This window comes from Emydura macquarii, unplaced genomic scaffold, assembly GCF_026122565.2.
Source record: "Emydura macquarii macquarii isolate MOO-44397 ecotype Brisbane River unplaced genomic scaffold, CSIRO-AGI_Emac_v2 contig_450, whole genome shotgun sequence".
Taxonomy (NCBI): domain Eukaryota; kingdom Metazoa; phylum Chordata; order Testudines; family Chelidae; genus Emydura; species Emydura macquarii.
Genome location: NW_027130587.1, coordinates 6,369,023 through 6,380,560, shown reverse-complemented (window position 1 = coordinate 6,380,560; position 11,538 = coordinate 6,369,023). Strand labels below are relative to the sequence as shown.

General features: G+C 44.7%; 1 protein-coding gene across 3 annotated transcripts in view; it reads left to right on the top strand.

Moving 5' to 3' along the window:
- Positions 1-4,617: 4,617 nt before the first annotated feature.
- The window catches only part of UBE2G1 (ubiquitin conjugating enzyme E2 G1), a 33,833-nt gene continuing 26,912 nt past the window's right edge, over positions 4,618-11,538 (top strand). For 2 of the 3 annotated variants that reach the window (XM_067537874.1, XM_067537875.1), the window contains exon 1: positions 4,618-4,878. In XM_067537874.1, the coding sequence (XP_067393975.1) occupies positions 4,833-4,878 (46 nt within the window). In that variant the 5' untranslated portion in view covers positions 4,618-4,832. The remainder of the gene's footprint in view (positions 4,879-11,538) is intronic. The other variant, XM_067537877.1, reaches the window with a different exon arrangement.

The following is an 11,538-nucleotide window of genomic DNA, read 5'->3' as shown; positions in this document are numbered from 1 at the left end:
AGCCTCTAATGGAACTGGACACAGCACTTCTGAAAAATCAAGCCCAGGCTGTATCAAGTTGGACACCTGTCACACAGTCAGTTTATCTTGGTCCTGACATTCTTGGGTGGGCTATACCTCAGTTTCCCCATCTGTTAGTGCTTTTGGTGTAATTGCACAAATTTACCAGTTTCAAAATAAGGTCATTCTGGTTTAACGAAATCTCAAACAAAGCTACCCCTCTTAGTCTGAAGAATTGTTGCAGATTCCAATCACCTTCCAGTCCTTCCCCTCAAGGCTCCTTCTCACCAGGAATTTGTCCTCAAAGCCTAAGCCTTTCTTCAAGGTTTGGTTTGCACATAATTTATTCCTTCTTGGAGTCCTTTTCCAGACTATATCCATGCCTCTTTTTCCTCAGCTCCAACAATCACAGCTCCTTCCAAAGCATTCTCCACAGATTACCTCCATAACCCCCAAACACGACACCTACTCTATCCAAATCTCCACCTCAGTAAGCAGCAGGCCTTGCCTTTTATATCCAGCCCTGTTCACTTATTAGTAATATGACCTACATTCCCCAGAATTCCTGGCCTTAAAGAGACAAGGTTTCACAATAGGCATACTGGGTCACAACCATGCCTCAATGACTAGCACCCTAATATAGATGCATCCAAAATACAGGAGCTTTTGAAACATTTTGCATCAGTTTCCAGGAATAGGAGGAACTTTTTCCCCTTTCACCAAACATGAAAAGTGTATTTTTCCTAAAGACACCTTTCTAGTTACATCAGCCTATTGAAGCCTTTTAAAGGACTTTAAGCTGCTTAAAATCAAATGGCTGTTAAAGATTCTTATGCTTAATCAATTTCTATCTGCTTTGAAACTGCTTCTCTGTGCTCATCTGTGGTTACTGTTACACATTTACCAACATTGTTCAAACTCCATCAAAACAAAAATCAGAGGAAAAGAAGAAAAGCTTAAATTCCAAAGTGATAGCTGCTTTGGATATATCTTGTATATAGACAGAAGTACAGATGGAAACAAATTCATGCCACAAGAGATCTTGAATTCAGTAGAGTTACGCTGTAGATTCAGAGCTCAATCCTTCTTTACTTAAATCAATTAAGTTTTTCCATTGACTTCAAACAGGAGCAAGACTAAGCCCCATTTTGCCCCACAAGAATTTCAGGCCAGAATAGCTCTTTGCCATAGTGATTTTATTGTCAAAAATAATCTTGTAGACTGGGAAAGGAAGTAACAAAATGCTCTAGGTTTTATACTTTTCCCCATGTAAGGACATGAGCAGGTTTTTAAATCAGTCTAGTGGAAACAGCAACAAAACCCACACACAGGGCCAAGTCCTGCTGAAGACAATAGAGTTCACTGGTTAACTGAGAGGAGAACCTGGTCCACAGCTACCAACTACTCCCAAATCTAACTGTTTTGCTAATTCAGTAGGTGTGCCAAACTTTTCCATAATATATCCCCCACATTCAGCTATTTCCCACCAATCGTGTTTGGATGTTCCCCAGAATCTTACATACATGCTCCCATGACTCTTTGAAAAAGGTTCAAGGTCCCAACGCATTTCAAAGGGGACACTACAAGAACCAATGTGATGGTTCACTTCTGGCATCAGATAAGGACTTTGTTATAAGTGGCTGAGTAAATCTGCTTTAACAGAATACTAGAGGCAGAGCTGGGAGCCAGACAAATCCCTTTGTGGGTTGTGGCTACTGGCACAATGGAGAGACGACTGCTTTATTATGACCTAATCCTACACTCCTTTCTCATTGATTGTTATGGGAATTTTATGAAAGGACTAAATTTACTGTATTGGCCCCCCTCCACCATCATCTTGTTTCTCTTCTTCCCCATCCAGTTACTCCACTCTCCTATACCCCTCCCCTCCCCAAAAAATGTTATTCTGCCCCACTCCCTAATTATGCCCTCCCACTTGAGAGCCAGAAGATCTGGAGCAATATGGAACACTGCTGGGCTGCTTAGAGCATAAAAGACTGGTGCCAGCTACATTAGATGCAAGCCAGAAGTAAATACTCCATGGGTATGTCTACACAGCAAAAAAACCACAGCTGAGAGTCTCAGAGCCCAGGTCAACTGACTTGGGCTCTTGGGGCTTGTGCTGTGGGGCTAAAAATAGTGTAGACATTTGCACTCAGGCTGGAGCCTGTGTCTGGGACTCAGCAAGGGGGAGAGTCTTGGAGCCCAGGTTCCAGCCTGAGCAGAACATCTACACTATTTTTAGCCTCACAATGTGAGCCCTCAGTTTAACTAGGCTTTGAGATTTGCTGACACAGGATTGTTTGTTTATTTGCTTTTTTTTTTAAACTGTGTATACCTACCCTAAGTATGTTGCAGCATGGTTATAAGAGCCAGTAGGGCACTGGATTGAGAGTCAGACCCAGCTTCTATTCCTGGCTCCAACACAGATTTGCTGTGCAATCTTGGGCAAGTCACTTCTGCACTATGTGACTGTTTCTCTTTCCCACCCTTTGTGTATGTCATCTATTGGGACTCTAAGCTCAATAGGAGTGGGGACTGTGTTAGCACTTTATGCAGTATTAGCTCAGCAGGGCTCTGATCTGAGTTGGGGCATCTAAGCTCTATAGTCATACAAATAAACCACAGATACTGCAGTGAGGTTCACTCTATAAAGGGATGTGCTGCAGTAGGTGCAACACTTTCCCCCCTCCTCAGTCTTCACAGTTTCTCTACACTTGTTTGGCATTCTGCCTGCTCTCTACTCTATTTTTCACTGGATTCTCCTCCTGGTCTTCCCAGTGGAACATGAACCCAGCAACATTTGAGTAGGAGTTGAACTTTTGAACCTGCTATGCAGGAGTGGATTTGAACTTAGATAAATAGTTCTGACCATACTTAGCGCTGGTCCCAGGGTCCAGTTTACCATTTTATTTATAGATCAAGTTTAATCAGAAAAATAACACAGCTTTTAGACCTTGTTGTGTTGTTATTCAAGCCATTATAAATATAGGACATACAAGTAATGAAACTTGCACGCCTCTCCACTTTCAGAACTCAGTGCAAGACTTCCCCTTCTGATATGACTTTTCCTTAGTAAATTACTGACACACACTCTGTGACCCACCCTAATTCTACTGCCCTTCCATCAATAAGAAAATAATTTTCTATAGTAATAGGAGACTTTTTTGGGGGGAAAGCACCTAGTTATTTAGTTTAGAGAATCAACACATAAAACTTCTTGCAACGGTAGTTTTCCTTATTTTTGTAGAAAGAAAGCTACTGATTCAGTTTCTCCTCATTAGTTGAATAGTTTAGTTCTCTAACCAAAGAATCTACCTCTTACAGGATTAAATAAACAATATGAACAATAAGCATCCAACAAAACACCCAAAAGCCTTCACTATTCAGCGCAGAGGCCTGCACCTCTTGTTCTAGGGCTCAAACAACCCTTTGATACAAATACACAAGCAGCTCTTAATCTTTCTAGAGTATTGACTGGATTTCTAGCTTAAACCGCTTCCCTTCACACCACTTCCACATTATCAGGGCCCTTTCCTCGCCCCTTAAAGTGTGGTTTTAAACCTTTTCCTAGATGTTTTATAGAGAGACTCTATCACCCTTCTTATTCCCTTCAACTGTAAAGCCACACAATAGATTTTATCTTTTCTCTAAGAATTACCAGTGGGCAGGAAAGACTAGCTTTTCTACAATCCTTCCTCAGGACCCCTGCATACTTTACTGCTTAGTATATCTTCCATAACCACCAGTCCCAGAGTACCTTTGTCCTGGGGTGGGGACCCAAGAACAGAACCAGAGCTGGCTAGGAGCCCCCCTTATAGGGACAGCTTGCCCTGTAGCACTTCTATAAACGCTTTCATTTCCTTGAGCTCATTCAGACAAACCTCGCCTCACATAATAAAATAAGCAAACGTACATACATTTTTCAGCAATCCTACAAGAAGAGGAAAGAATTGTTTTCTTCTAGCAGCCGCCATCTGCCTAGGAGTTTGCCCTTGTCCGGCAGTGGTCCCACACTGCAAGCTGGTGTTATTTTCTTGGGCTTTGGAGGAGGAGGAGAAGGTGGTACTTTGATGTGGTAGTTATATATCTAGGGGCAGTCCTTTTGTACTGCACTCTCCTGTGCATTGCACCCTTCTGAATAAATTAGTGGACAGCTGCTTGTGGGAATGGAGCGGAACTGTCCTGCCCCCCCTTCCCTTGAGCTCCTGAGGGAACTCCTCTGGGCCCCCCTTCCTACTGCCAGGCACCCATGGCCTCGGGGGGCTGCTGGGCTGGGCTTCACCAGGGAGAGTTATTTCCCCTCATAGAGAAGATACCGCTGCTCCAAGGCGGGGAGAAAGGACCAGGAGTCCTCCTGGCTGTGGTGGGCCATTAACAAGTTCAACAGCAACACCCGTCGTAGTCTCCCTCCCTCTCGGGGTTACACTGAGGGACAGGCTCGAGCCAGGAGAGCAGGGACTGACCCTCCTAAAATGGCGGCGGGGCTGTCTGAGCCACATGGACCTCCCCAAGATGGCGACGCGGGGCAGCCGGCCGCCGGAGCCTGGCTGTGCGCAGTGCGCTTGCGCGCCGGGGCCCTGAGTGCAGTGAAATTCCTGGAGGGAGGGGGGAGGAGGAGGAGGTGGTGGGGAGTGAGCGGCAGACCCGGAGCCACCACGGGCTCAAGCCCCAGCCAGGCACCGGTGCTGTGTGCTACGGAGGCTCCCGAGGCGGACTCAGACCCCGCGGGGGCCAGGAGCGGGCGGCGTGAGGGGGACTCGCCGCCGCCGGCCAGCTCGTTCGCTGCAGCGTCGCCGCTCGGACTCCCTCCCCGGGCAGAGAGGGGGAGAATGACGGAGCTCCAGTCCGCGCTGCTACTGCGGAGGCAACTAGCAGGTAGCCGGGCTGGGGCCTGAGTGGAGGGTGGCGGTCCGGGAGCGGGCGCTCGGGGGGGGCCAGCTGCGTCGGGCCTGTGGCTGACGGGAGGCGGGTGCGGGAGCATGGGGGAGGGGAGAGGTGGGGGGACAAGCGTGAGGAGTAGAGACGGGCCGGGTGTGTGGACGGGGGTAGGGCAGATTGGGGCAACCCCCTTCCCCACGCCGGGAGCGGAGGGAACTAGGCCGCTGGGGGGGAGGGGGAGTGTAGCTGGGGCTCCGGGGGAGGAGAGCTGTGCGGGGGAGGGGCTCAGACGGGTGCAGCGAGGGCCATAATGGGGGGGGGGGTATTTCCTCCCCCTCCGCGATGGAGGTGAGGGTGGGGGTCGCCGTCGGCCGTGCCTTGCATCCCCCTTCCCGGGTGGCAAGCGGATTTCTGGGCTCGCCTTGCGCTTTTTCGGGGGGTTAGGGAGGATTTGGGGGGGACTCCCTTGTGGGGGGGAGGGCCCGGTGAACGTGCACAGGATCTCCCCCATCTCCTAGGCTGGGGTGCTGCTCAGCAACAAAGCTCCGGGCGGCGATGGCTTGGTTTGTCTCTGTGGGGCTGGGCTGGAGGCCCCCTCCGTACGGGGGGATCGGAGGGGCAGCTGTCACAGCCCCTCTTTTTCCCCCGAAGCAGCCGGCATCGCGCTTCTCCGTGCTGTGCAGGAGGCTGGGCTGGGCACGCTGCTGCGCCCTTCTTTTGTTTTAAGCTGTGAAGTAGGAGGCCCACGGGGGTGGAGATCCGACGAGCCTGGGGTCTGCTCGGGGCTGGAGGCGGGTGTGCGCTGTGGGGGTGGGGACTGGGGCTTAGGGGCGCCTGGAAGAGGGTGGCGAGCTCCGGCTTTGCCCCAGGTGTCTGCGGGGCGGGGATACGCTAGAAAAGGTCGGGGTCGCTGCCTGGTTCACTGGCTGACTTGCTTCTCGATCTCCCCTCCCCCTTCCTTTGTCCCTGGCCTGACCAGCCTTGCATAGCTAGCACTGTGCCTCAGCTACTGCTGCTGCTGATATACCAGGGGACCTGGCTCGGCTTGGCCTGTCCCGGCGGCAGCGCCGAGCATGCGCGGGGACCGGCTGGTCTCACTTCACAATGCAGCTCCATGTGCTGCTCGCTGCCAGATTTAAAGAGAAATGATCCAGCCAACAGTTGTTTGTGGCAGTGTCTGGTGCAGCAAGCAGCCTGTCATTCTCTCTCCAGTTCTCTTCCCCTCCCACCCCCAGCCGGACCACATGCTCTCCCTGGATTCCTCTAGGTTCCTGCTACCAGGATGAAGTAAAACAGTTTAAAAACAGATTTACCTGGTGTTTGACTAAAGTGTTAGTCAAATCTAATGGCCTTTCTCTTCTCTTGTGCAAAAAAAAAAATGCTTTACCTCATAAGGAAATGTATGGCACTAAGTATAACTAAACAGTGATAAACCAGGCTTTGGTTGAAATGATTCCGAGCCAGACCGGGGAAGGGGACCATTCAGTGACAATGGAAACCAAAGTGTAGCTCTAGTGTCAGAGGAATTACTGTAATAAGATTTGAAAAAAGCTCTAGGAAATGCAGTATAGGGGGATAGTCCTTCATTAGCAGAGTGAGGGAGCAAGATGATCAATAGCTCTTTTCCAGTATTGCTTATATAACAAGCTAGAAATTAATTTTTAGAATGTTTTTAAAAATGCAACTTACTGCATGCGCACGCTTTTTCTCTCTCTTTTTCTCTCTCACTTTAAATGGTCACATTTACACTGCAAAATAATGCATGAACTCAGGTTAGCTAATGTGAGTTAAAATTAGGGTGACCAGATAACAAGTGTGAAAAATCGGGACACTTTTTTCTGTGGGGAGGCGGGGTATAGTCACATATATAAGACAAAGCACATAATATGGGGACGGTCCTGATAATATCTGGATGCCTGTTTATCCTAGTTAAAATAACAATGAAGAGAAGACCATTCAGATTAGCAACTTGAGTTCAGCCCCAGGTTTCCTTGAGGTTTGAATTCGAGCAGCTTATCCAGGTTAAAAATCGAATTGTTGTGTGTTCACTGGTTTAATGTCGTCTAAACTAAAAACCTGCCTTTTGTAAACTACAAATGTATAAGTGTTAATTAGTGTGTATTCGCTTAAAGATGGTGTAAAAAAAGTTGTAAGGAAGCCAGGTGTCCAATGCTTAATGTGGCTATAATTAATGGTGTTAGCAGGGGCAATGTTGTTGAATATGTATCTGTTCACTTTTGCAGTACTGAAACCTTATGGTCTCCACACTCCAGAGTTACCTGCCTGCTGAAATACATTAATCTTGATAGGTATCGACTTGGCCAGAAATCCTATAGTTCCTTAGAATGACTTAGTTGTTAAGTGACTAGATTCAGAGCAAGATTGCGTCTTTTTGTGGATAGACATTGAGCATATGCAATGAAAATGGCCTATTTTGTACTAAAGGCAAAGCTCCATAACTGCAATAATTTACTAGGTTGGCTAATTCTCCAACTTTCTGCTTCATGTCACTGATGCTTCTCTTACAAAATGAATTATCAAGTGCCTCAAAGATGATATGGCTTATGATCACAAACCAGAATACAACTTCTTGTAACTCTGAAGTTATAAAAGCAAATGATGGCATAGATTAATAGACACAGTACATTACTATTTGGTGGCATTACTCCTAGAGATATTGTATTTCTTGAAAGGTTAAAAACAAACAAACAATTATTAGTTTTGCAAAACAATGTGAATTTGATTCCTGTAAAGAGTCTCTGAAATCCTAGGTCACTCCAGCATAGGACCAACATGCCATCTTCTTACAAGGAAGAGAATGGGTAACTTTAGAGACTGGGTACTTGAGTGTATAGGTAGCATAGGTTTCAGTGGTTTGGGCTTCATTTGTATGCCTTTCCTGTTGAACTCCTACTTACTTGAATCTTCAGTTTAAAATGTGTTTGCTTCCTATGCTAGTGAGAAATTTTAAAAACTTGTCACCCTTGCCATCACAGATTCTACAGCATTGGCAGCACCAATGCAAATGCTCTGTAACTGTACTTGGAACAGATCTAACCCACAGTATTATGTGATAATGCAGCTAGCATCCCTTCCACACGTGGGTTTGCATTGTAAGATTCTGTGGAGCTGAGCTGTAAGATTCTGTGGAGCCTGTGATGAACAATTAAACTTTGGGGAGGGTAACGGGAACTTGGAGTCTTCAAAGCACTACTGCTTTGGGTGGCGGTCATTTTGATAAGTAGGACACTTCTCTATATTTTGATAGCATCAATAGGATTTCTAAAAAGCAACTTGAGCAGAAACTTAGACATTGCTTTTTTTATAGCAGGTCACTTGAAATCCTAATGCAGAGAGGTTGGACTCAGTGATGTCTGTCTTCACCCACTGCTGGCTGTCTCCTTCCAAGTCTCAGCTACATTTTTTTTCACACCCACAATATTTGCTGTACCACCAAACAAAATGTGACATACTAATATTCTGACACTGGTTGCTTCTGGTGGGACTAGTACTTCAAACTCCGTGCTCTGCATTAGTAGAAAGGCTGGTGAGTCACTGGATAGGATTCAGGGTGGGGGCTGGAGAAAGACAGCAAATAGATGTCTGAGATGCTTTGTGTGATCAAAGCTTGTTAAAATAGCTCTAGATAATACTTCATCCTTCAAAGTAGTAGTACCTGAGTACAGGAGACCTGAATCAGAGCTGTTAGGCTAGGAGCAAGGGGTTGGTGGGGATCCTGAGAACTGAAGGGTAGAGAAACAATCAGTGGTCCTGCGTCAGTAGGGCAAGAGATGGGATAGAGAGAGACAGCTTTGGGAGAAGGCAATTAGGGGAGAGGATAGTGAGATCATAGGTAGCAATTATAATCCCCTAGTACTCATTTTACTACCCATCCCACTATACATATACTTCTATTGATAGTAAAGTACTTGCTGTGTGAAATTTTCATGGATTCAGGGGTTGGGGGAGGAAAACAGTGTGCTACCTTTTTAAAGTAAATTCATCTTCCCTGCTAGCTAGAAATGTTTCTTTTTTTCTAAAAGAAAAAACAAACTTGAGAAAGAACCTTTTTAATTAAAAATCTTGAAGTGGAGATGTAGTGACAGTCTGAACAGTACAGGCACTGTTCAGACAATCTGCCACAATGTACAACCCTGGTTATCTTTTGCATTGTGGCAAGTCTACCTACCAGAATGCTGGTTTCCAAGTAGTGCTGTAACTTATATTGTGAGTTGCTGCTGCTAATACTGGTGTCAGCTGACAGGGTGATCCTCTGTGTGACAAGTAATAGTCATAACCAAGTGCTAACCCTTTTCTTGTCTTGGATAACTCTAGCATCTAAAGTTGTAGATGTTTTAAATCTTGAGTCAGGTTGAGAAATTAGGTTCAAATAAAATATGATTTTGTATCCAACTTTCTTCCTCTTTCTACCTTGCTTTAAGATGCTTATAGATCTTAAGTCTCCCTCTCTTCTTCGTGGACTAGACCTGTCTCTTGTAGCATGGATTGACAGAAGCAATAAACTAACTTTTCACATTTCACATATCAAATTATAGAAACATTCAGTATTGATGTGCATATACTTCCAGTATATCCACTAGATCCTGGACCAATACAAAAAACTGTCAAATCTTGACTGAAGGAGTACTATTGCATAATAGAATATTAATAATAGTTGAACTTAACATGGCAAGCCTTACTTTTTAGATGGGATTAGGCACATGTAACATTCACATTTAGCTGGTAAGTGGTATTGCCCAACTCTGATTTTTATCTTTTAAAGGGGAAGAATTAACTACTACCATCACCAGAGCAGTATTTCTGGGACAGTTGTCCCAGAGATAGGAGAGCAGTGACAAAATGGGAACTAAATTTAAAGTGGCTGGGCTCTTTGACTCAAGTGGCCTTTTTCTTACCCAGCAAATCTCTTGTCCTGAAATATAACCTACTTAAAATTAGTAATTTACCTTGATGAAGTGGGAGGGTGGGGGGTGGAGAGAGAGTTAATTGCTCAGAGATCAACACTGCTAACTCAATTATGTTCTGACTGGCTCTTGTAATTTCTGCTGGTGACAGTAAACAAGCTGACCACTAAATCAATAACTTTTTTTTCTCTTCCTCTGGACCCCCACAAAAAACTGTCAAACATAATTACCCTTTTTCTTTTGCGTTACAGTATCCGAAGTACGAGTAACTCTAGATTTCTGATGGTGGTGGGGTTTTTTGTTTGCCTGCTCCTGGAGAATAGTAGAGGTGGGAAAATTACTTGACTAGCCACTTTCATGTACAAGCCTTGGAAAAACAAGACACATTTTACTGAGATACTGACAAGGGATGCTAGAGAATGAGGAACAATCGGTGCCTTCTGGGAGTACCCATACTGAAAAAACTTTGTTTTGATATGATCAGGCAGATCTATTTTGAGGTTATATTCATCCAAATCCCTTAAGAGAGAGGGCCTGACTTCCAGGTACCTGTTTATGATCATGGAAAAGATTGTTTAATCTTTAGTGTTGCTAAAACAGCTAACTGCTTCAGAAATGTAGTTCACAGGAAATGGATTAACTTGTATCATAGTTTCTTTTCTAATAGGAGTTCATTATACTTGGTCCATCTTCCCATAGTCATTTTAAAAAAGAAAAAGTACTTTATTGTTACTAACCAAGACTGCCTTGTGCTTTTGCTGTCACCTTGTTTGTTTCTTTCTAATGGAAAACATTAAAACCTCTCCAGTTCAGAAATGATTAAATAGGCATTTGTTAAGCTTTGTCCTTTCAAAGTTGTAGTTGTAAACCTTTCCAGCTGAGAATAACTGACCCTCCTAAATTAAACTCTTATCTCTACCAGAAATACCCGTGTTCTGGATCATTTTCCTTCTTGTAGAGCTGCTACTTCAGACTCTGATCTCTTTAGACACTCTTGCTAGGGCATTTTCAGAGTCTTGACTTAGCTTTGAAATCATGGCTCTCAAGCATGTCTGAACTCTTTCTACAGCTATAACACACACTTTTTTTTTTTTTTTTTTTAATGCATTCATCTAAAATCATGCCAGATCCTCTTGATGCAGTCATTGTTGCCAGTATTGAGGACCCAGGTCAGTTAAACTTAAACTGGAAGAGGTATCTCTTGCTCGCCATTCTGAAAGGCCTTTCAGTGAAGTGTAAGGTTAGTGGAATGGTACTAGTGTCAATCAAAATAAATATGAAGATCTGATCTGTAAAGAAGGAAAATATAAGATAGCACGAAGGAATTCTTATCTCTCATGCTTGCTCCCAGACCTGATATATAAACTTACTACGTTGAAACAATTTGTGTAGCAATTAATCTGTCCTACCCAATCATATCTTGTACATGCTTTCAGGTGACAGTAGGAATATCCCACCATGCCAGTGAAATTCATGTTGTCTTAAACTTAGCCTTGGCAAGATCTATTTGATATGTCGAAGGCAAGACCTTCTCATTTAGCAATTTAGTAAGTATGAGCGTTACAGAGTGGCTTGGAAGTTTACTTCCCTACTGCTCTTTGAGTCGGGTAGATGACCTGGAGCACTGATCAGATGTCTAGACCCTGTAACTACATTAAGTGTAGCTATCTAAATGTAATAGGCTTCTATAGAAATAACTGGATCTCCTGGCCAGGAATGACTGGCCTATGTA